The sequence below is a fragment of the Neofelis nebulosa genome, chromosome 4, assembly GCF_028018385.1.
Source record: "Neofelis nebulosa isolate mNeoNeb1 chromosome 4, mNeoNeb1.pri, whole genome shotgun sequence".
Classification (NCBI taxonomy): Eukaryota; Metazoa; Chordata; class Mammalia; order Carnivora; family Felidae; genus Neofelis; species Neofelis nebulosa.
The window spans coordinates 14,288,548-14,313,977 of NC_080785.1; the positions used below are offsets into that span (position 1 = coordinate 14,288,548).

The 25,430-nt window shown below is 38.1% G+C and overlaps 1 protein-coding gene across 7 annotated transcripts in view; it reads left to right on the top strand.

Annotated features, from left to right (window-relative positions):
- Positions 1–24,717, top strand: part of BRAF (B-Raf proto-oncogene, serine/threonine kinase) — a 172,156-nt gene extending 147,439 nt beyond the window's left edge. For 2 of the 7 annotated variants that reach the window (XM_058724070.1, XM_058724073.1), the window contains 7 exons: positions 2,259–2,305; positions 3,128–3,246; positions 6,811–6,942; positions 13,795–13,929; positions 17,138–17,188; positions 18,091–18,244; positions 24,549–24,717. In XM_058724070.1, coding sequence (XP_058580053.1) covers positions 2,259–2,305; positions 3,128–3,246; positions 6,811–6,942; positions 13,795–13,929; positions 17,138–17,188; positions 18,091–18,244; positions 24,549–24,571 — 661 coding nt within the window. In that variant the 3' untranslated portion in view covers positions 24,572–24,717. Of the gene's footprint in view, positions 1–2,258; positions 2,306–3,127; positions 3,247–5,416; positions 5,461–6,810; positions 6,943–13,794; positions 13,930–17,137; positions 17,189–18,090; positions 18,583–24,548 lie in introns of those variants that run through there. The other 5 variants (XM_058724071.1, XM_058724074.1, XM_058724072.1 and 2 more) reach the window with 3 other exon arrangements.
- The last annotated feature ends 713 nt before the right edge of the window (positions 24,718–25,430 follow it).

Consider the following 25,430-nt stretch of genomic DNA (forward strand, 5'->3'; position numbering starts at 1 on the left):
TTCCCAGTCAGAATTTTTTTCTCCCCTCAACCCTCTGGTTACATTTCTATTGACTTTATTCTTGCTATATTTCTTTGTATCAGATTCGTTGAAAAAATTGACAACATCAGGAACACCTTTATCTTCTCTTATAACTTAATCATGCTGCCATATAGTTCATTTCTACCACCCATTTGTTGTTGTTTTTAATTTCAAAGAAAACAATCTCTTTTCAAAGACCAACACTTTTTCTGTGCATTAAATACCAGATCTGACCAAAGCACCAAGCTCCGCCACTGAGCACCATCACCATTTGTTCCCCTTTCTTTCTGAAGAGGAGACAAGGTCTCCCCATCTTGAAAAAGCATTTGATTGAGGCCCCTTTCTCTCCATCTGTACCTCTCTCTGTCACTGCAGAACTTTTTAAGCAAATGAGACCCATAAATGACATCATGTTTTCCTTCAACATAAGAGAGAGCGGGTGATATAGTGAGATTGAGTTTAAGAAGTCATGACAACAAGAAAACTTTAAAATGCAGTAATCTATGCAGGAAGTAAACTGATACGAGGGAGAAATTGGAAGAGAAGGAGTTACTTTGTATAAACAGTAGTTTGAAATGAAAATTTTGTCTGAGAAGAAAGTTTCAAAATCTTGATCTCTGGGAGAATGAGGAAGTTTAAATGAAGATGTAAAAGCATAAATAGGGGCGCCTGGGTGGCGCAGTCGGTTAAGCGTCCGACTTCAGCCAGGTCACGATCTCACGGTCCGCGAGTTCGAGCCCCGCGTCAGGCTCTGGGCCGACGGCTCGGAGCCCGGAGCCTGCTTCCGATTCTGTGTCTCCCTCTCTCTCTGCCCCTCCCCCGTTCATGCTCTGTCTCTCTCTGTCCCAAAAATAAATAAAAAAAATAAAAATAAAAAATAAAATAAAAATAAAAGCATAAATAAAGCTTAATCATTGTAAATCTTCCATTTTTAACTGTTTATTACATAATTTTGATTATACCATTTAGACTTTAAAGTGTCATTTTAAGGCAAAATTTGTTTCCTAATGGTCATTGTCAAATTTCAGAAGTCTCCTGTATCTTTTCTCTGTAGTATCAAATGAAGAAAAATAACTTTGACTAGAATATTATATGCATTTCATTGTAGTTCACTCAACAGACATGTTGAATACTTACCATATGCCAGGCACTGTGCTAGGCCCTGGAGACTAAACAGAAGTAAAGTAGGCAGAGCCCTTTCCCTCAGTGAACTCAAGCAGTTTTTAGGGGTAACAGATAATTTAAATTTATCATCGGCTTTAAAATAGACTCACTGGGGACGTTATATAGCACGATTCCTCCTCACCATTTTTGTCTGTTTTGAAAATTTATTCTGTATTACTTAATTTTCTCTTATTATATGCTATTTTAAACTAATCAACAATAGGATTATTTACTGTGGCCATTAGTAGCTAATTTAAGATTAACATGTCTGGTAAAGCTCCTCTGTATTTTTAAGAAGGTATTTTAGGGATGCCTGGCTGGTTCAGTTGGTGGAGCATGCGGCTCTTAATCTCAGGTTATCAGTTCAAGCCCCATGTTGGGTGTGGAGATTACTTAAAAATAAAATCTTCAAAAAAAAAAAAAAAAAGAAGGTATTTTAGTAATGTATACTACTACCTTTAAAATGGTTTTATCAATCAAATCTTCATATTCTGGTGGAATTTACATTCTGAAAAGAAAGTGAACCAAAGGCACAGAGGGAAAAATACATGAATCAAGCTGTTAAATAATTACTACATAAGTGAACACTGAAAGATCACTTTCAGTTGAGTTAATCATGGGAAAGCTTCATTCAGAAGTTAGAGTGAACGTTCAGTCTTAAAGGATAGGAATGAATGGGGGAGAATAGAATGAAAGTTCATTTGGGTATGGGTTTGGGAGGGGAGCATCGATCACAGAGGTGGGATTAAATATCAATGTCTGTTGAAAAGACACGGATAAATAGGCTTGGCTGGAGTGAAAGGTTTGTATTGGTAAATAGTAAAAGATGAAGCAAAGTCTTTTAACACAATACAGGATTTTGGCTGTACCGTAATAGTAATATGTTCCTATAATCCTAAATTCATTGACCGTTTATTTTAATATTCTTATGTAAAGAGGTTATCATAATGTATAGTTTGCAGTTGTATCATAATTTTGAATAAGTCTTTATTTACACCCCTAAATATGTTCTATAGATTTTGAGGCCAGAGTCTTTACCCCTACTCAGGTTGAAATGATGTTTTGTTTTTCAGTTACTTACACGCCAAGTCAATCATCCACAGAGACCTCAAGAGTAATAGTATCCTTCCTGAAATTTGTCTGCGAAGTTTGAAAACATCCTGACTTTTTCTTCTGCATTTTGTCTTCACATTATGTAAAAACAATTTTCATGCTAAGTTCAATATACTGTAAAGAGAATTAATAAACGGGTTTGCATGAGAGGATACTGAAGCAGGATACTACCACCTGCTTTTGGTTTCTGAACTTTTGAACATTATCAAAAAAATCTACCAAGTCTTCCTAACAGTAGTACTCTTTTGATTGCGTGCTTCCACTCTGTCAGCTCCATAAAACGGAGAGTTGCGCAGCTGCCCACTCATTTCTGTCAGTGCTCTGACGCTGCCCCCCAGTGGTGCAGATGTAACTGAAAGTTGTAACTTACGTAACGAGGAGGTGAGAAAGACATATTTTTCCTTCTTCCTCCATAAACCCAGCTCAAGACCCTGTCCGCCAACTAAACTTCATTCCAGTGAAGAACCTTTGTGTCTTTGTCAGCAGTGCCAAAAGAATGGATCTGTGTTACTAAATCTAATGGGAAAGTTTTCACGATTTCCCATAAACTCAGGAAAGCATCTCACCTCACCCTGCCACGTTTCAAGCCCCAAAAATCTTAAAAGCAGGTCACATAGGCCAAACAGAACTAATTATTTTTTAAAACATATATGTCAACTTTAAGAGGAAATAGGAAGAACTGTACTTTTTAAAGGAATATCATTATTACCAAGGAAAGAAAATCATATTACAGGCTTATAGAAATTAGATCTCTTACCTAAAATTTTCATAATGCTTACTTTGATAGGAAAATGAGATCTATTGTTTTCCTTTACTTACTACACCTCAGATATTTTTCTTCATGAAGACCTCACAGTAAAAATAGGTGATTTTGGTCTAGCCACAGTGAAATCTCGATGGAGTGGGTCCCATCAGTTTGAACAGTTGTCTGGATCCATTTTGTGGATGGTAAGAATTGAGGCTGTTTCTCCATTAATGAAATTTGTGGACCCTGCGATGCTGCTGAACTACTAGAAAATCATTGAAGGTTTCATAATGCCCAGTATTCACAAAAATCAATGTTGATCTTATTTTTTATGTAAATAGATTTTAACCTTTTTCTTTACCTTTACAAAAAGTATTATGATACCAGTTTCAAAATATGTATTTTATAAACTGTTTAAATTTTACCCAGAATTGGCTCTCTAAAATATCTTGTGTTCAAAATGTTCTGTGTACCCTGTTGCAAAAAGAAAAAAACAAGTATGCCATTTAAACAGGTATGATCTGCAGCCGTTATTAAGGTTTTGCTAAGAGAACTCCTCTTTTTTGGGAGAGAGGCTGTTTCACAATCTTATTTAAGCCTAAATTGGCAAGTACTTCCGTTAGACTAGAAAGAACCTATAATTATGGGGCAGCTGGGAGAGGAAAGACAAAAAAAAAAAAAAAAAAAAAAGGTAGATTTTTAACACTGTCAGCCATGTGCTGCCCTGCATAGCTCTTGCTTTATTCCTATTTCTGCTTTGTTGGAAAAAAGGGAATGAAAACTTCAGTTACTTTCTGCAGGCTCTGAAAAGGGCAGGCATAGGAATCAACCTCTAAGCTGGCTGTTCTTAAAAGGGACTCTGAGACCCTTTTGGAGGTCTTCAAGGTCATCCCTGTGTAAAGCCACATTTGGTTTCATGTTCTTCAACCAGAAATGACACATCACAACAGATTGAATGCAGCAACATATATGTGTCTGTAGCTGACTCTGTTAAACCAGTCAAAGAGAATTGCAGTACTGTTCTCACTGAACTGTTTTTGGTTTTGAAAATACACTTTTCATTAAACATGGGTCATCTGTGTTAACATCTAATGGCTGTTGTTTTATTATTTATGGAATTACTAAATATTTTAACAGTTTCCCTTTAGGTTTAAAAATGATAAATACCTATGTATGCCCTTGGGATCTTCAGTAATTTTCAAGACTAAAAGAGGCCTGAGACAAAAAAGTTTGAGAACCGCTGCTCTCAGCTGAATATAGGATGTCCCCAAGCCATTAGTGCAATTTGAAGGTTTAAATAATTGAATCTGCACAAAGACTTTGGGACACGATGCTGGAAACAGAAAAGCTGCAAGGGCTCTTGAAGCCACATTTGCGTATATTCCCCGAACTATCCATAGCAGTCTCCAGGAAGGGAATTCCAAGATAGATGTCTGAATCAGTGAGGAAAACTTAGGGTTCAATTCGGCTATGATTTCTTGTAATAATAACTGGAGTTAAGGCAAAGTAGCAAGCGGAAGGAGCTCACTGGACTTAGAATTAGGAGATTGGTACTTAAGTGCTCTATTTGACTCTTAGCCTGCATGTTTGTTAACCTCCTCCACATCTCTCAGTTTTTAATGTTGGTTGGACTAGTGGATTTCTAATACCTTTTCTGTGTCTAAGATTCAGTAATTAGAGCTAGCTAGGTTTGTGACTTTGATTATTCTAATTGTTTAATAAGTCATTATAAACCAGAGGCTAATTAATAATTGTAAACTGGATCTCACGCACCTTTAAGTCATACACCTTGTTACAAGATGGCAGTGTATCCTAGGGAGGGGTGGGCTGGCAGATATTAAGTACTAAAATTATAAAACCTAATATTAAAAAGAAACAATTAATACATGTTTTAAAGGTGTGTTGATCTTAACTAGTGTGGAAGAGAGGCTCAGTTAAATCTCCAGGTTTGTCCTTTTTTCAAAAACCGTAGTTTTATACAGTTAGTAGATTATTATACATGAAGTGTTACATTTTCTTCTAATTTCTTTTTTGTTGTTACCTAGGTAGATTGGTTCATCCTCTGTTCCATCAAGCTGAGTTCTAATACAAGAGTAGCCAATAGTACACTTAATTATTGAATAAATCCTTTTGGGTTGATAGTGCCTTCACAAGCAAATATGGAACATCCGTAGACAAGAGAGAAGAGTTGGGTCAGGACTAAGGTTATGTAATTCTCTGAATTATTTACAATAGTCTTCTCAACCTTGTTTTATTTATCTTAGAGGGGAAAGACACCTTTGTGAAAATTTTTACAAATTAAATCATTAAATTAATTGAGGATCTTAAATCACTAAATTAATTGAGGATTGATTATGCGTTTCTTGTAAATAGATGACATACAACTTTACATCAAGCCATCTACCAACAACAGTGAGGTAAAACTAAATTTTAAAAAGACATTTAGTTCCTCAACTGATTTATTACTCTCTTCCTCTCAAAACTGTGTTCTGGCTTTTCAGATTATGTCTATCATAACCAGCCTCTCAGTATTCTGGCTTGTTCACTATAGCACAGTTGTATGTGGTTTATTTTGTACTATATTACTAAAAGCAGTTAGTAAGATGTTTGACCAAAGGAAGTAGACAGTCTTCTACGCCCCCATCCTTCCATCAGGGCCTCCGCACATCTATCAGTGGTTCTCAACCTTGGTTAGACATTAAAATCATCTGGGGAACTTAAAAAAACAACAGTGCTTGGATCCCCTCCCCAGATTCTGTTCTAGATTGTAGTCTGGACATTGAGAGGTTAAAGTCTATACAGGTGATTGTGATTTTTGGGTGAGGCTGAATGTCATTGCCTGCCTTTTGAGAGAGTCTGACTGGCCTTACCCTGACCTGTGACCAGGAATCTTGTTCCAGGTCTTCCAGCCATTTTTGCAGTCAGTCCAGGTTTTGGTATCAAAGTAACGCTTTCACAAGAGTTTTTATTTATACTCTGCAATTTCTCTAATGAGACAATTCTTCCAAATGAAACAGAACAGAAGATGCAAGGTGAAGTAATTCCTTTAAGCTAATATTTAACTGACCATCTATTGTATTTTATGTAAACAGCCAAGAAGAAATTAAGTATTAGAGTACAGTGAGTGAAATGTGTAAAAATGTAGCAAATATGCTTTGGTCTATAGCTTTTCCCAAGAAGCAAGCAGCCAAGATTCTTTATACCATCTTCTAAGTCAACCTGCTGTCTCTTGCTTTTGTTAATAAAGCATCCACGGCATGTTGACAATGCTTTTGGAGGCAGGAGTTTTACCAGTATTCTCTAAGGTGCCCTGAGACGAGGAAAACCATTGTACCAAGGGGGAAAACCAAAATTCTAAGGCAGTTACCATAGTGGTTGTGCTACTCCCAAACATGAACACAGATCTAATGTTTCTTTACTGAATCAAGAATGGGAAATGGGAACTGATTCTTGATAGGACTAGTCCTGGGAAGGATTCAAATAGCAATGACAGGATTTTGTGCTGAAAGAGGATGGCTGATAAAATTATAAAATCTTAGTAATGCACATGGAATCTCGGGTAATACCACCTCTTTCAGAGTTTACCAAGCATTTTTCTTCTTGATCAGTTCTACTTCTTTGCCCATTAATAAGAGAATTGGTTGCATATTAGATGAATTATTTAATGACAAAAGCATTGTTCTGGGAATTTTAATAATCTGCTTTTCAGTCTATTCAGTTGAAGTTGAAGAATAAACAAGAATATTTGTCTTTTTGTGTTCTGACAGGCACCAGAAGTAATTCGAATGCAAGATAAAAACCCATATAGCTTTCAGTCAGATGTATATGCATTTGGGATTGTTCTCTATGAATTGATGACTGGACAGTTACCTTATTCAAACATCAACAACAGGGACCAGGTAAATCTTTACCATCTCTTGGGGTTTATTTTACTATATGTATAAAGAGTCCAGTTTGGAAGCAGCTGTGTGGCTCAGTCGGTTAAGTGTCCGACTTCGGCTCAGGTCATGATCTGGAGGTTTGTGAGTTCAAGCCCTGCAGCCGGCTCTGTGCTGACAGCTTTGAAGTCTGGAGCCTGCCTGCTTCAGATTCTGTGTCTCCTCCTCTGTCTCTCTCTGCCCCTTCCCTGGTTGTGCACCTTCTTTCTTTCTCTCTCTCTCTCTCTCTCTCTCTCTCAAAGTTAAATAATTTTTTTTTAATTAAAAAAAAAAAAAAAAGACTCCAGTTTGTTGCAAGAAAAGAAGCGTTGAGTCCGGGTAGGCATGAAAAACAGATATCTTGATCTTTGTTACCAGTTTTGGAAACTTTTGGTATACTCTCAGCAATAGTAGCTGCATGTAAGGCCTCTCCTTGAAAGCTCAGTGCTAAGTGTTGTAATGGAGTATAGCTCCTGATGTTCTGACTAGAAGCTAGAGCTGCAGCGGTGGGTGTTGGTCACATCTCTTGACCGAGCTCGGCTAGAAGAAGGCGCTGCCGCTGCAGCGACTGGGCTTTATGCCGTCTCTCTGTTCCGTCACCGCTTGTGCTAAGCAGCCTGGCTGTGCTGTTCTTCATATCGGATTCTTGTGAAACTAGTACGGTTTCTCCCTTTTGTTAACTAGGTAAATGGAAAGACTTATTTCATGCTTTCCATTTTTCTAGAAGGAGAATTCTAATAGGAAATTTTTGTGCTTATTTCTTCCTAAGTTCCTGTTCTCTGTCCTTTACCTCCCCCACCCCCGCCCCGCCCCCAGTACCCAACTTAGCCTCAGGCAGCTCTTTGCCTTTTCTGTCCCAGCCACATGAAATTCACCAGGACTTTGACACTAACCAAGAAAATGAAATTGTCTTTACTAAAATTATCTTGTATACCTCAGTATGTAAAAAAGTGTGTGTGTGTGTGTGTGTGTGTGTGTGTGTGTGTGTGTGTAGAGAGAGAGAGAGATTGCAGCAGTTCCACCATTAATATATTAAAAAACAGGGCCTCAGTCAGTTAAGCGTTCGACTTTAGCTCAGGTCATGATCTCACGGTTCGTGAGTTCGAGCCCCGTGTAGGGCTCTGTGCTGACAACTCAGAGCCTGGAGCCTGCTTCAGATTCTGTGTCTTCCTCTCTCTGTGCCCCTCCCCCACTCGTGCTCGCTCTCTCTCTCTCTCTCTCAAAAATAAATAAACATTTAAAAAAATAAAAAATAAAAATAAAACAATAGTTGACCATATAAACTATAAATAATATTTATACTTTGTACTGTGGTTTGCATCAGCATTACTTGAGTAAGGGCTCCTGGGTATTTCAGTTGGTTAAATACCCAACTCTTGATTTCAGCTCAGGTCATGATCTCACAGTTCATGAGATTGAGCCCCACATTGGGCTCTGCACTGACAGCTTGGAGCTGCTTGGGATTCTCTTCCCCTTACCCCTCCACCTCTCTCTCTCTCTCTCTCTCTCTCTCTCTCTCTCTCAAAATAAGTAAATAAACATTAAAAAGAAGAAGAATTACCTGGGTAATTTGTTTAAACATAGAGATACTAGAGCAGATTCTGATTCCATGGAGTGAAGTCCAAGCACCTGCTTTTTTAATAAGTTTGCCAGGTGATTTTTATACATACCGAAGTTGAGAATCCCCAATCCAAAGAATAAAAAAAAAATCCAACAGTATGAATGTGGTATGTGTTTTATCATAAGCTCTCAATCTAGTGAAATGATAGTTTTAATTTATAAATGTGTTAACTTCATGTAAGTAGTGTGTGTGTATGTGTGTTGGTCATCAGTTCAACTCTCCATCTTTTTGGTAATAACTCTGAGTATCTTTCTCTCTAAGAACTTCAGCTAGTATGTGATTTCAGAGAAGTAGTCTCAGTTGTCCTGTACTTTGTGGATACTTGCTGAGTGACCAGATGGCCCCTTACCCAGAGTGCTCTGGATTCTATGTAGATGAAAAAAGTGATTTAAATGACTGTTTCTACCAAGGTCAGCACAAAGCTAATTGGTTAGTTGCTGTTTGGTCTTTCTAACTACTACATAGCTTTTGAATGTTGAATACTACCTTTGAGTGTTAAAAAAAATCTGTGACCTGATTCCTAATTACCTGACATTTTAAGCCCTGCATGAAGCATAGATGCAAGATAGACCAAACTACTAGCAAAGGAGCATAGTCAACCCATTGCACTCATTGGACTTGTGACAGATTCTAGATCACTGAGATGATTGATTGGATGATGGCAATCTGAGTAGCAAGGTTGGTTCTAATTTGCAAACTCCCTGTGCCCTGCCTCCTACAGTCCTATTAATTCAACCATAAGACATAATACCCTGTGCCATGTTCACTTTTCCTTTGCATATAACTTTTCTACAAGGGAAAAGGGATTTACATAAAAAAGATTTATGTCTGTGTCACATTGTATTGCCTAGGGTGCATTCATTTGGGTGTTAAAGGATCCACTTTACAAGGGAACTTTAGTTTTAGTTGATTTATCATAGAGACAACAAATAAAAATTTATGAATCTAAGATCTGGATGAAATCCAGTGACTACTTCTGTTTTAATAAAATAATACATTATGGAAATGGGTATTATTACCTCCAAAATATGGATAAAAAGCAACCCAGAGTTTTGCACTCATCCACTTCTTGGCATTTTAGGTGCTTTGTCTTCCACAGGAGTATAATAAATGATGTGGCAAGGGCTTACTCTCCATAAGAGAAGTAAGTGAGTGACCAACAGAAGAGTAAGGCCTTTACTGGTTAATTCTGTCTGGTAGTAAGAACCTTCTGGAATTTGCCAGTCTGAAACCAGGTTGAATATTTGATAAAGAAAAAGGAGGACGCCTGGGTGGCTCAGTCAGTTAAGTGTCTGACTCTTGATCTCGGCTCAGGTCATGATCTCGCAGTTTGTGAGATCGAGCCCCACTTGGGGCTCTTTGCTGACAGCAGGGAGCTTCCTTGGGATATTCTCTGTCTGTCTGTCTCTCTCTGCCCCCCACCTCAAAATAAATAAATAAACTTTAAAAGAAAGAAAGAAAAAGGGGGTCAAAGAATGATATATGCACTATCCCTTACCCCTATTCTATTTCATTACTTCTTGTCTGCTTTCTTCAAATGGCACTTTCCATGGAAGTCCCTTTTGGGAATTGCTAATTCTAGTCATCTTCAGTGACGTAACCCCAGCTATTGCTCCGTCTGTCCCCTTGATTTGATTTTTCTTTTTCTCTCGAACTTTCATCACCATGGCTCTCAGATTGGACTTCTGTTTGAAAATTTAGGAATATTCTTCTTTCTCATGGGAGATAGGACATCTCCTTCTTTACTACGCACTGTAGGAACTGTTCCTGTGTACTCTTCCCCCCATAGTCTCGGGTGGCAGGTTTTGCCTGTAAATTTAAAGCAGGACTCTGGTTAAGAAACTCAGTGTAATGGCCGACCTTGGACTCATGACCTGGTCACTTTACCTCTTCAGGTGTCTTTTTTTTTTCAGTTATAAAAATAAGAAATTGCACTAAAGAATTCGTTCTGGTTGTAAAGATCAGATTCTTTCCTAGAGCAGTTCTCTTAGCGCTTCAAGGGATGGCCATCGTATAGCATGCCTTTTGCTTTCCTTACTCTAGTGCTGAAATCTAAGAAATTGCTGTCATTTTTTTCCCCCTCTTTATCCTTCCATTTTGCTCTCTAATCACCCTGCTCTTTCCTCTTCCAGTGCAGCTTTTCTACTGAGTTGGGGTTAATAATGTGCTCATTTAGGCTACGTGTATTGACTCTCTGTCCTCATGGTTTTCTTTTCTTGGAGTAGAAGTGCTGTGTCATCTTAGAAGAAAATAACAACTAATTTTTATCTGTTATTTTAAGTACTGTTATTTAAGTCTGTTATTTCAGTTACTGTTGGTGTATAACAAACCACCCAAAACATAGTGGCTTAAGCAAATTATGAATCTGCAGTTTGGACTGCTTTCAGTGAGGAAGATTTATGTCTGTGTCACATTGTGTTGCCTAGGGTGCATTCATTTGGGTGTTAAAGGATCCACTTCCAAAATGGCTCATTCATACCTCTGACAAGGTGTGGTGCTAGCTGTCTGCTGGAAGCTTGGTCAGGGTCAAGGGCCAAGGGCTTTAGTTCTTGTCGACATGGACCTTTCTATGGGGACGTCTTCTAGAAAGTATGGACTTTGTTAGAGCCTGGTGGCTAGGTTCTAAGCACAAGCTCTCAAGAGATACAAAATGATAAATACCAGTATCTTACCTACACACAAATTATTTCAATAAGAAATTTTCAAAGCCTACTATATGCAAAGCACTATGGGATATAAAGGAATACAAAGATGAATAATACACAGGCCATGCTTTTGGTGGAGTTTACCAATCTGTTGAAGCAGTACAAGGGGAGGGGGTGATGAGAACGAGTAGACATTGTGATCCAGTAATACAGAGGCATGAATCAAGGGGTGGAGGTGCCAGGAGTGCTGAATGTGGATTGAGAATGGAAATGACCAGTCAGTTCCAGAATTTCAAATTGAACTGCTGATTTTATCTTTTATGTGCCACTTAAATCTTCTGTACATGAATTATATCCTGAGAGTCTTCCCTTTAAGTTTAAGTAATTGCAAAGAATGTGATTTCCTTTGTATTATATTTTTTCAAAGTTTGATATGGCTCTTTTTTAAACATACTTTTATACTTTCAAGCCTTTCAAATAACATCTCTGCAACAAAAAATATGTGTTTAAATTTAGAATTACAAAAATCTTTCCTGTGACTTTAGTCTTTGAAGGTTAATTTTTTAAATTCTGAACTATGCTTCTATTAATGAGTATTAACATATAACTGATGAAAATAATGTAAGTTTTGGTATATAGAAATAAAGAAGGTAAAATTTTATTGGAAATGTGTGTCTTAATGAACATATGGGGCTTTTCAGTTCATTCATGTATTTGTGGATAAATAGGCTTTTGCTGAAATGAGAAAGAATTAAGCACTGAGCAGTATTGTTCAGGTAGATACAAAGATGGGAAAGTCAGGAATTTGTTGTACCCACATGCACAGTTCACTGGTCCCCAAGACCACACTCAGACTCAATTGCTCATTAAGTTTGAGAACTCGCTCTAGGTTGTTAATGCTTACAGTTATGGTTTAGTGCAACAGCAGGATACAGATTAAAATCAGCCAAGGGAAGAGGCACATAGGGCAGAATCCAGGAGAGTTCCACATGTGGAGGTCACAGTTGTCTTCTCCCAGTGTAACTGTGGACCGCACTGAATTCTCCCGACAGCAGAACACTGCCAACCACAGAGACTCTCTTAAGTCCAGAGTTATCACTGGGGCTCTGTCAGGTAGATAAGGTTGACTACCTCTGTGGCTGGCCTTAGTTCTCAAGCCCTCTGGAAGTCAAACTGGTACTATGTGACTCAAAGTCCCTTCTATAAGCCCCCAGGTAAATAAACAGAAATACTCTCATCAGGCAGGACATTCCAAACTTTTAGGGATTATCTCCTAGGAGCCAAAGGCAAAGGCCATCCCTTTTTCTGGGCAAGATAAATTCTTTACCGTACACCATATCACTCAGTTAAAACTCATGTCTATAATGTACCAAAAAATTGCATAATAGCTTGTCACTGAGTTTTGTAATCAGCTGACGGTTCAGTTAATTTTACTGAGAGCAAAGATTTGGAAACTAGCTGTCTTGCAAAGGTATTTGTTACCCATTCATGAAAGCCCTGTTAAATACCAATAGTGTCCCTTTGGTACCCCAGCAGTTTTACACCTTGGTGCAATGTGTACTATCGTTAAATTTCATGTGGGTAAAAAAGGTATGCTTTTTACAAAGCGGGAGTAGGGCAGTTCTGCCAGGGGAGATGGAAGGGTAGCTGCACACTTGCACCGCGTGGTCCTCGAGCACATCTGCTCTCGGGTCAGCACCGGTTCTTACAGCACTGAACAGGGACTAAGAGCAAGTTAAGAGACCAGGCTCGACTGTTCTAAAGTTGATAAGCTCCGGCCTGTAACAAGGGATCTCTTACTGGCTGTCCACCTAGCCACTAGGCTGTCCGTTGGAACTGTTCCCTCTAAGATCAAACCCCCGCCCCCCCCCCCCTCTCCAAGACTTCTGATGTCTGTCTCTGCCCATTATCAAAAGAGCTGAGAATTAGAAAGTTAAGAAGTTGGAAAAATTATAAATCTCTGCACCCAGGGAAGACAAGCCTTTTTACTTTATTAAACAGAAAACTTCAGTTCCCAGATGGTTTACCTTCTTTTCTTTGGAGGAGGCTGTGATTCTCGTATCTACATAACTAAATGCCCCATATCACCCATTTCCTCAGCAAACAAATTTAAAACGCAGATGCCAAAACAACTCCTAAGAAGGTTAACATCTTTAGTTCCAGCTACATATATATAAAGGACTCAGTATGATGCCCAACAAGTACTCAGTAAAATACTTAAGTAGAAAAGAGGCACAGCCTGATCTGTGTCTCATGATTGATTACCCTGGCAGTGGGAAATGGATTGGGGAAGGAGAGACCAGAGACCTGGGGAGCGATTAGGAGACCTTTACAACAGTCCATGGGTCATGAAGTTTTCAGTTGACGGCCCGTGCAGTGTCGGGTCCCCACGATAAGATGTGTGAGAATCAGATTACTAGCGTTGTGTTTCTTAACTTTTTAGTAAGGGAAAATGTACACGCAGAAAAGTACACATAAATGTGCAGCTTGTTGAATTCTCAGTGTTGGAGTATTATTCAATTTATCAGTGCAGTTGTTTGATTTGTTTTTTTTTTATTCCCTCCCCAGATAATTTTTATGGTGGGACGAGGATATCTTTCTCCAGATCTCAGTAAGGTACGAAGTAACTGTCCGAAAGCCATGAAGAGATTGATGGCAGAGTGCCTAAAAAAGAAAAGAGATGAGAGGCCACTGTTTCCCCAAGTAAGAAGAAGCTTGATGTTACCTAAGAGGACAGACTAATACTCAGATGCAGATTTTTAAATACTTTCAGGGGCACACAGTTTTGTGTTTTATGGATATGGATTTGGATGCCTTGTGATCGTGTGCAGGCAGCAGAGAAGTAATTGCACAGAGATGATTTTATAAAGGTTGAACAGTGGTACATCTAGAAACCTGGAATCCCAGGACAGAGTATTCAGAAAGACTTGACTTTGGTCTAGCAGTTTTCAAACAAAAATTTTTGGTCTCACACACTTAAAAATTATTGAAGGCCCCCCAAAGAGCTTTTGTTTATATAAGTAGTAATTGCCATTTTAGAAATTAAAACTAAGTTTTAAAAATGTTGATAAGTTTATTTAAGCGTAATAAAACCATTACATGCTAAATAACATTTTTATGAAATTAAAAAGAACTACATTTTCCCCACCAACAAAATTAGACGAGTGGCATTGTTTTACCTTTTTTGCAAATCTCTACAAAAAGAAGACATCTGGATTCTCTGCATCCATTATGCTGCAGTACCTTCCACCGTGTAGCTTCTAAAAACGCCGCTGACTTTTGCAAAGTAATGACAGTGAAAAAGGCAGATAATACCTTAGTGTTACTACGAAAATAGTTTTCCCACAGACTGCACTTTGAGAACTACTGCTTTAATTCTTCTTGGTGGTAAGATAAACACATTCCAAGCTTCCCTACATACTGGGTCTTTTGGAAGAACGTTTCCACCTGGAGCAAAAAGAAAAGGCAGCTGTTGGTACTGTCTGCCTTTCTCTGATTCTTAGAAAATGAATTATCACTTTTGTCTCTTCATGTTATAAGGCTACAGCCCTGAAGTTCATAATCTTTCATTAAGCTTCATGAACTGAAACTAAGTACCTGAACAAACTTAGAAAGTTTAGGTATTGTAATATAAATTGAGTTTTTTATGATGCTTAGGAAGTTCCTGATAGCACCACATAAATAGGTCTTGATAAATCAATACAGTTTGTAAGTGGGAAGTGCTAACTCCCTTAATTATCCAGCTACTGTAATCACGGAGTTGGTCTTTTATGAACCTTCTGCCCTTGAATGCACAGCGCTAGCTGGGTCTCTTAGACAGAAGTCACTGTTACAGGAGCTAGTGGATCTTTTATGCCCATCTAAAGAATTAAAGACCCAGGGCACCTGAGTGACTCAGTTGGTTGAGTGCCCAACTTCAGCTTGGATCATGATCTTGCAATTTGCGGGTTCAGGCCCCACGTTGGGCTCTGTGCTGACAGCTCAGAGCCTGAAGCCTGCTTTGGATTCTGTGTCTCCCTCCCTCTCTCTCTGCTCCTTCCCCACTCACACTCTGTCTCCCTCTCAAAAATAAGCAAACATTAAAAAAAAAAAAAGAATTAAAGACCAGGGCACCTGGCTGTCTCGGTGGAACATGCGACTCTTGATCTCAGGGTCATTAGTTCAAGCCCCACGTTGGGTGTGGAGCCTACTTAAAATTTAAAAAAAAAAATTTTTTTTTAAATAAAGAATTAAAGATAGAATTTATAATTTGAACATATCTCTCAGGGGCTGCCTCAGCGTGGGTAGATCTAGGTTTTACGTATTGGAATTCTAAGTTACTATTTTGAGGAAGAGTTATTTTTTTTTTAACCCGGAAAACCACTGGTTGAAGATATCAAAGTAAAAGGACCAGTGCTGTTGGCCATTGTCAGCAGGCCCCCTGTACCATGTTCTCATTTCATATTCCAGGTGCCAGAGCTTCCTGTTTAACCTGCTTGGTGTACATTAATAATGCAAATTATATCCATAGGACCACTTTTTTTTTAAGATTTTCTTTTTTTAAGTAATCTCTACACCCAACATGGAGCTCAAACTTAACAACCCCAAGATCAAGTTGCATGCTCTACCAACTGAGCCAGCCAGGCGACCGACCCACTTTCTGAGTGGTATTAAAAGGGACAAAATGTTCATATTTCTTTTTTTTCTTTCAAAATGTTCATATTTCTAAATATAAGTAACATTTTATTCCTTGCATGATATCAGAAAATGAAATGCATATCTGAATTTTTCAGATTATTGAAGGCTACCTTAAGTACTGTTTTTAATTTTTCATTACAGGATCTCTTTTCACACTATATAAAAACATAAATTTTAGGGGCGCCTGGGTGGCGCAGTTGGTTAAGCGTCCAACTTCAGCCAGGTCACGATCTCGCGGTCCGTGAGTTCGAGCCCCGCGTCAGGCTCTGGGCTGATGGCTCGGAGCCTGGAGCCTGTTTCCGATTCTGTGTCTCCCTCTCTCTCTGCCCCTCCCTGTTCATGCTCTGTCTCTCTCTGTCCCAAAAATAAATAAAAAACGTTGAAAAAAAAAAAAATTAAAAAAAAAAAAAACATAAATTTTAAATGGCTAAAGATTTATATGTAGAAAACAAAACCTTAAAATAGGAAGTCATTTTTTATAACCTTGAGATAAAAGGCTTTCCTTATAAGCAAGAGACAAAATCCAGAAATTATAAAGGAAAACATGAGAATGTCTGACTACAATAAAAGTTTTTATACTTCTGTATAATAAAAATAATATTGAAAGGTAAACATAGAAAAATAATTGTAGCATGTATATAATAAAATATAAATACCGGTATTATATAAAGGCCTCCTACAAATCAGTAAGTAAAAGATAATAGAAAATGAGCAAAGGATATGAACTGGTGAATCATAAAGAAATACAAATGGCGAATGAACTTAGGATGTTAAAAGTTCTGGGACAGTCAGTAAAATGTAGAGTAACGGTGAAATACATCTTGATTTCCTCTCTCAGATTGACAATATCCAGCATTGGGAACGATGTTGGGAAGTAAGGAAGAGCCTTCCTTGTAAATTTTTTAACAGTGTGGTTGGGAATGTAAATTGGTTTGGCCTTTTGAAAGGACTTGCTAGAATTCATAAACTTAAAATATATATACTTTGTGCTCTGGTAATTCCACTCCTGAAAAGGTATACTACAGAGCCTGCTTCCACAAGTGTTCAGCTATAGACAAAAATGCTTACCATTAGGAAAAATTAAAAATCAAGGTAGCTCTCTAGATGGCATGGATGTTAGGGAGGGGGAAAAAAAAGAAAGCAATGCAGAAAAGTATGTATAGAATGATACCACTTTAAATGGTGATGAGGGTGGGGATGGGCTCTGTTTTCATATGTGCATGTTTATGCATAGGAAAGGTCCAGAAGAAAGTATAGACTCTTTAACAGTGGTTACCCCTGGAAGGTAGGACTTAAACTTTTTCTGTATTATTTGAATTTTTATTTGTGTGTTATGCTTGTAATTTAAAATGTTTTGTAACATTGCTTCTTTGCCTTATACTAATCATTATACAGATTATAGTTTAACTTTTAAAAAAGTTTTGGTGGCTCAGAAAAATAATAGTGTTGGCTGCTAAAGTTTTATTGAGTACTTACTATATATTCTAGGCATTGTGCCAAGCCTTTTACACATATGTCTCATGATTATGAACATCTGTTATTATACTGTACGCCTTCAAAGTCATAACCTGTTTCTTTGTACCTTAAAATATGCTGAGTTTCTACATTTTGTGGATTGGTGTCTATTTGTTGTTTTCCTGTCTTCTCCTTCACTCTTGGAATGTCACCTGTCACTTCTCACTCCTGTGCCACTAGCAGTCTGGGTCATTGGGACCCTCCTTTTAATCATGTATGTGTAAGACGTTTCCTATTACTGAGTTTCTTAAAGAATGGGTTGCTCTGATGATTCTGTTTGTGAAGCCATATAGTGCTTTACTGATTTATGCTCCTTCTTCTTCCCAAAAGGGACTGTGGTCTGTGGGATAGGTATATAATTGGTTTAAAATTTTGTATTATTTACTGTTCCAAGGCTGGCAAATAATCTAAAATGTAAATAAAAGCTAACTATGGGTTGCTTTCCCCATTTATTTTGCAGAGATTAAAGCCAATGGAGTTTGGTAATAATCTTTTCTTTGTAAGGAAAAAAATACCAATTTCTTAAGTGTTTAGGATAATACTCAAAACACTGTAAGATTTCAGGTGCTTTCTTGTTAAGTATGATGCGGATATTAAAGATTAACACCACCTAGATTTTCATTCTACTTTTTTCTTTTTTTCTTTTTTTCTTTTTTTTTTTCCCTTTTTTAGATTCTTGCCTCTATTGAGCTGCTGGCCCGCTCATTGCCAAAAATTCACCGCAGTGCATCAGAACCCTCCTTGAATCGGGCTGGCTTCCAGACAGAGGATTTTAGTCTCTATGCTTGTGCTTCTCCAAAAACACCCATCCAGGCAGGGGGATATGGTGCGTTTCCCGTCCACTGAGATAAGTTAGATGACTGCGCGAGTGCAGGGGGCCGGGGCCAAGGAGGTGGAAATGTGCGTGCTTCTGTACTAAGTTGGATAGCATCTTCTTTTTTAAAAAAAGATGAACCAAAGAATGTGTATGCTTTTAAAGACTAGATATAATTATTTCCTGATCTAAAATGTATACTTAGCTTTGGATTTTAAATATCCAAGGGTTTTCAAAATGCACAGACATTGCTGAACATTTGCGGTACCTCTTCTGGAGGCTTTACTTCCTGTTACAAATTGGTTTTGTTTACTGGCTTATCCTAATTATTAAACTTCAGTTAAACTTTTCTCCTGCACCTTTTGTTATGAGCTATCACATGTCCCTTAAGGACTCGCAAGAGCAGTACTGCCCCCGTGTATGGGCTTGCAGGTAGAAAGGGGATGACAGGTTTTAACGCCCGTGTGAGGCAAGGCAGTCCGAACAGATCTCATTTAGGAAGCCACGAGAGTTGAATAAGTTATTTTTATTCTTAGTATTTTTTCTATAACTACTTTTTATTATAACTTGGAAAATATGGATGTCCTTTATACACCTTAGCAATAGACTGAATTTCTTTTTATAAATTATGGGTGCAGGTAACGAAAGACATTGCTGAGGAGTGGATGTCTGACATGAGTAATACGGTTGAAGCTTGGATTTTTAGTGGACAAATGTTATAAATTGAGGTTCCTTCTAAGTAGTATTTCCTCATTACTAAAGGTGTCATATACACATGGAAGGTGAATTTCCTTACAAATGCATTGCCTCCTCCTCCCCCAAAAAAGCTTAACAGAATTCTGTGAAAGTTTTGGGTTTGTTTGTTTAGATGTCTTTAGTTGCCAAACAGCAAGGTCACAGACTTCTTAAATATTGTTACTTCAGATTATACTTCCCTCTCATGATGCCTATTTTAACAATCCCCTTATCCATGTGTCTCATAAAATTTGTGTTCCATATGTTCTTTGCCCAGAAAGGTTCTTCTTCTTATGAGTGAATGGTATTCTTTTTTTAATCCCATGGTACGAAGTATTTGTTAGAGCTAATACTTAACATTTTCTTATGTAAAAAATGGCTGTATTGTGGCAGTCATTAATATTCTTATTGTGAACCAAAATCTTACTGGAATCAAAAGTGAAAGAGGCAGTATTGCTGGCATCTTATCAAAGAGATTACCATCTCTACTTGTGAGTCAGTGCCAAAAGCCAGCCTCTTAAATACGTTTTCATTTATTCAGTTTGGAACTGTGATGATTTTTAAATATAACGGACAGTTCAGGGTTATGCAGGCACACAGACAACATCTGCGTAAATACCATCCTTTGAAGCCAATAAAGAAGAAAATTGGGAAGACTTTAATGATATTTTAGTTCTTAGGTACCACAAATAAGTTTTTAAAATACTTTCTTGGGACGCCTTGGTAGCTCAGTCAGTTAAGCATCAGACTCTTGATTTTGGCTCAGGTCATGATCTCACGGTTCGGGAGTTTGAGCCCCATGTCAGGCTCTGCACTGACAGTGTGGAGCCTGTTTGGGATTCTCTCTCCCCCCCCCCCCCCCCCCGCCCCTTCCCTACTTGTGCTCTCTCGCTCTCTCTCTCTCAAAATAAGTAATTAAAATAAAATAACTTTCTAATTTGAATGGATGAAATTTCGTCCAGGAAAACTACCCAGTGAGAAGCATAGCATACCTTTGGCCCCTTATTTGGGCAGTTTAAGACAAGTAATACCATTCATGTTATTCAAAATGGATTCATGCCTTTCAATTTAGGCAAGAGTAGTGGAAAAGAACATTTCTCATGTTTTCAAAAATAAAAATGAGAAAGGCATAAAAGAATAGAGCATGTTGAAAAACATTAAAGTGTAGGATTTCCAAATCCTCTAGTGACATTAAAGATGTGATTAGTAGTGGGGCGCCTGGGTGGCTCAGTTGGTTAATCGTCCGACTTCGGCTCAGGTCATGATCACGTTGGGTTCTGTGCTGACAGCTCAGAGCCTGGAGCCTGCTTCGGAATCTGTGTCTTCCTCTCTCTGCCCCTCCCCTGCTCGCTCTCTCTCGCTCGCTCTCAAAAATAATGAATAAACATTAAAAAAAAATTTTTTTTTAAAGATGTGATTAGTAGTAATTACTAAATGGGGTTTTATTTATCATAAATTGAATAGCAAGCATGTAGCTGATAAAGTTTTTACATTGGTCTGTGGAATGCTCAATGCTCAAAGCTTTGGAAAGCATTTTAAGGCACAGGAGTCAAATGATCTTTATATTGATACAGTTCTTTCTATAGTTCTTCACTATACTTGCTTCACTCACATTTTCTTTTCTTTGCTCACCGTTTTTTCCCCTGACTACCCCCTTCACTGAAAACTACCCAGCAACCCCACTGTCTGCCTTTGACTCCATTCAGCCTCCTCTGCCAGAGGGCATTGCTGAGCTCTTCCAGCCACAGCGCTGTCTCACACTCTCCATTGTGCCTCCAAAGGGTCACCTGAGAGTTCTCTTGTCTTCAAACCCGGCCCCCTGGACGTGTGGTGGAAGAACATGAGAAATCTGGCAGAGCGAGATGTTTAGAAAGCGTAGATGCAGAGGAGTAGGGAGCATTAGAATGACATATGGTAGTCTCCTTTTCTGTTCTTTTATGCTGTATTGTAGATGCTTTCTCCAAATAAAGAAAAATACCGTTTTTCTAACCATATGTGGAGTCCACCTCTCTGACTAGGTAATTGAAACAGAAGGACATTCGTTCTCTTATGACCTGCTCTTTTTCTTAAAACCTGAACCCTCAGATATTTTTATTAAAGTTGATTTCCTTTTTCAGCAGACAGCCTTTTTATAAAATTTGGTTTACATGTTAGGCATTTTACTAGTCAAGTGGTGAGGACTAAGATTTTTCATCTTGATTTTTAAGTAGTTGAGGGATCACAACATTTAATCAAATACTTTAGGTTGTTTATTTTCAGATATTAATATTGTACTAGGCATTTACATACTGAAGCATTAGTTACATCATCCTCTTGGGGGTGCCTGGGTGGCTCAGTTGGCTAAAGGTCCCACTTCAGCTCACGTCATGATCTCACGGTTTGTGGGTTCGAGCCCCACATGGGGCTCTGTGCTGACGGCTCAGAGCCTGGAGCCTGCTTCGGATTCTGTGTCTCCCTCTCTCTCTGCCCCTCCCCTGCTTGCTCTCTCTCTCTCTCTCTCTCTCTCAAAAATAAATAAACATTACAAATATTTCTTAAAAAATCATTCTCTTTAAATAGAGACCATGTAACACAGCAACTTAAATGGCCTCTGACTCAAGTGAGTCGCTCTCGATGTAAGGAAATGAACTGCCTTTGTTGCTTAATATTATGAAACGGGTACTTTATGGCTAAAACATTTTATCAGTTACAGTCTGTTAGATTGAGAATTATTGAGTATTTCTATAGCACTTTTTATTTTATTAAATACTTCATCTCTCCTGTGATAATTTCTCTTAAGAATTTAACAAGTCCAGTGTGTCCGTGCCAGAATGTTATACTTCTGAAACTTCCTTAAAGGTCACCACAGAGAAAGAATGGGACTTGCTTTAGTTTCAGATGACTGTCCCCACATCTAAAGCAGTGATCAATTTGTGTGCAAAATAACACTAGATTTTTCATAGCATATTTTATCTTTAAGAAGTATACATCAAATTATATGTATGAGAGCCTCTGAAATACATTCAGTTCTGGACTAAAAGATAATTATTTCGTAATATCTTAAAACTAGTTAATAAAATCCTTAGCTTTCGAATAAACAAATCTTGATGTTTAGAGTATCTAAAATCACAGGGCCTTCCCAAGTGTTCCCTCCCCTAATCTTAACTAAAGTCACATGGAAAATAGAACTTAGGTTATTCTTAGCCAGAAAAGAGATGAAAAAAAAAGTTTCATTTTGGCCTCTGATTTTTCAGGCAACAGTTAAGTTAATATACCAAGATTTCAAAAAGCCACATAGTATTCTGGGTGTTTGACTTCAAAGAATTGTTATTACCTCAAATAAAATAGGATAGGGGATGGGATAATAGAGATTTCCAGATACGCAAGAAGGAGTATGCTTTTTTTTTTCCCAAAAGCAGATCCATCGCCTCTTACCCCCAATTTTTCTTAAATTTCTCCATGATTTCAGGGTCATATATAGAAAGAGTTTTATTGGTCCCTAAACTCTTGAGTTCTTTTTGTCTTTTTTTTTTTTTTTTTTTTTTTTTTTCCTGGACCTGAAGTCTGTTGATGCAAAGAAGTCCATTCCTTTAGAAGCAGCAGACAGTGGTAGAATGATCTTAACTGTTTCCTTTACTGGCGTATGATTTGCAGTTTGTTGGTAAGAGTTTGTCCTTGGGCGGTTGTTTTGTGATTTTTTTTTTCAAGGCTCACATTTTTAAGTTTGTAGAGTAAAACACTTCAACAAAGTGGAGTGCCTAATCATAATTAATGGACAACATCTGAAGATTTTTTCAAGTTATTTTTTAATGCAGTATATACGATTTAACTTAGAATTTTGTCACTTTTGATACTCTCTCACTTAATTAAAATTTAGCCATTTTTTAAAATAAAGATTTCTAAGTAAATCCTATTTTCACATTGGCTTCCTTCGATGAGATTTAGATTCTGCCAGATACAGCGATTACTAATTAGAATGTTGGAAATTGCTTTGAAGAAATGTATTAAAATACTGGAAAAAATAGCAACCTTAAAACCATAATGCACTCAAGCTATCAGCAAAGGTAGTGTGAATGTTTATCCATTTCTAGAGTCGCTGTTAACAGCCTCCTGTGGTTATGCTATCTTTGGCTCTCCAGAGTCTTAGTAATTTGGCTAATTTTTTCACTAGTGCCATACTCCCTAATCCTTTTAACTTTAAATATGAGGTAATAATTCTTTTACCCTTCCTTGACCTTTTGACTCACAATGCCGTGGTTACTTCCTTGGTGAAAGGAATCCTTAGATAGAAAGACAGTTTCCCTATGTGCAGTCCAATTAGTAATAATATTCAGAATGGGAAAACAAATGATTAATTATTGAAAAGTGTTTAGGGGTGTGTTAATAGTGAAGACTCTTCTCTTCCACCAGACTTGCATTTTAACTCTGCCATTTTCTAGCTGTGAGATAGCAGGCAAACTACTTAACTATTCTAAACCCCCAGCTTGCTTCTCTACAAACTAAGAGAAGGAATAGCACCTGCCTTATAATTATTGTGAGGCTCAGATGCAAATGTATGTAAAGTATTCACTGATGCACCCGGCATATAACAGGCATTCAAACAGTCTCATATTAGTCTAATCGACTAATATTACTAGCCTACAGTCTGAGGGTTCTGCCATCCAGTCATTAGCAGTCTGTTGGGATATACCAGTGTTCTCTAGTAACCAGTTGGAATCTAACAGCAATTAGAAGATGGATAGGTTATTCCTAGATTAAATAGCGTATTCATGTTAGTGATTGCTTGGATCCTCATCACACAAGCTGTTACTACTGAGAAACGATGTTAAGGCTGGCTAAATTCCGAGGGTTGTCGGTTATTAACCAACCCCCCAAAATTAACTACAGTGTATATAATAAGAAGAACCAGCCTCTAGTTACAAGTAGAAGCTATGAACAAAACGATAAATGAAAAATAATGGCATGAACCCTCAAAGTCGGTAAGCTAACGGAATATAGGACCTCAAAGGGACTTTATGGTTTAAAGAATTCCTTGTGCTGACAGTAATGTTCAGTCACACGTGCCTGTGTGTAATATTTTGGTAGTTTAAAAGGAAATGAACTAGAAAATGGACAGTCTAGATTTTCTTTCCTTCAATCAAATGTGTCATGTGGACAAATCAGCTGACCTCTTAATTTTATCTTTTTCCAAATGGGGAGAATTCTTGTTTCTTCCTTTCTAATCTAATAGTGGCATTATAAAAATGGAAATGAGTTGATAATTGGGAGGCAAAGTATTCAACAAATCAGACTTACTATTTTACAGTCAGTTTCTGAGAAATTTTGTTCGTCGCAGTGCTTTTCAGCGTGACTAGAACCATAACATGTACATCCCCGCTGGGAAGTTACTTGCAGACTTGATATGTAATTGATGTAACTGAACCCTACTCTCTATACTGTAAATTATCTTCTTTTATGGGTTTCAGCCATTTTTGCTTTTAAATTAGTTATGATGATGCTAGATTTGTAATAGATAGCTAGTCACCTTTCAGTGAGGCTTTTCTGGGTCTCTAGGTTATTTGAGATAACTTTTTTAAAATTAGCTCTTGTCCTCCCTCTACAGGAGAATTTGCAGCCTTCAAGTAGCCACACCATCATGGCAACATCTACTCTTATTTCTTAAGTCTTGTGTTCGTACAGTTTGTTAACATCAAAACACAGTTCTTCTGTTCCTCAACTCTTTTTTTAAAGATACAGAATTTTCAATGCATAAGCTGGTGTGGAACAGAATGGAATTTCCCATCCAACAAAAGAGGGAAGAATGTTTTAGGAACCAGAATTCTCTGCTGCCAGTGTTTCTTCTTCAACACAAATACCACGTGCATACAAGTCTGTCCACTCCCAGGAAGGAAGAGGAGAGAGCCTGAGTTCTGACCTTTTGGTGGTCTGGCATGATGGAAAGGAGCTGCTGCTACAGCTTGGGAGATTGGCTGTGGAGAGCCTGCCGATCGGCTCTGCCCTTCTAACCGCCAGATCCGCGTGTGGCTGGTCACCTGACGGGGCAGTTTGCAATCGCCAAGCATCGTTCTCTTTCCTGTTCTGGGATTTTGTCGCGGAGCTCTTTCCCCTAGCCACCACCGTTCATTTCTGAGGGATGGAACAAAAATGCAGCATGGCCTTTCTGTGTGGTGCATGTCCAGTCTTTGATGCATTTTTATCAAGTGAAGCTGTTTTATTTAAACGGAGAACGAGAGGTGAGGACGAGATCCGTGTTGGTGTAGAGGAAAAGGGGATGCTGCATCTTTTTCCTGACCTACTGGGTTTCTGGCCTTTGTTTCCTTGCTCACTGAGGGTGTCTGCCTAACCGCGCAGGCTGGGACGTGCTGGCACACATTGCCTTCTTTTCTCACTGGGTCCAGCAATGAAGACAAGTGTTGGGGATTTTTTTTTTTTTTTCCTCCACAATGTAGCACATTCTCAGGAAAATACAGTTGATATCTTCCTC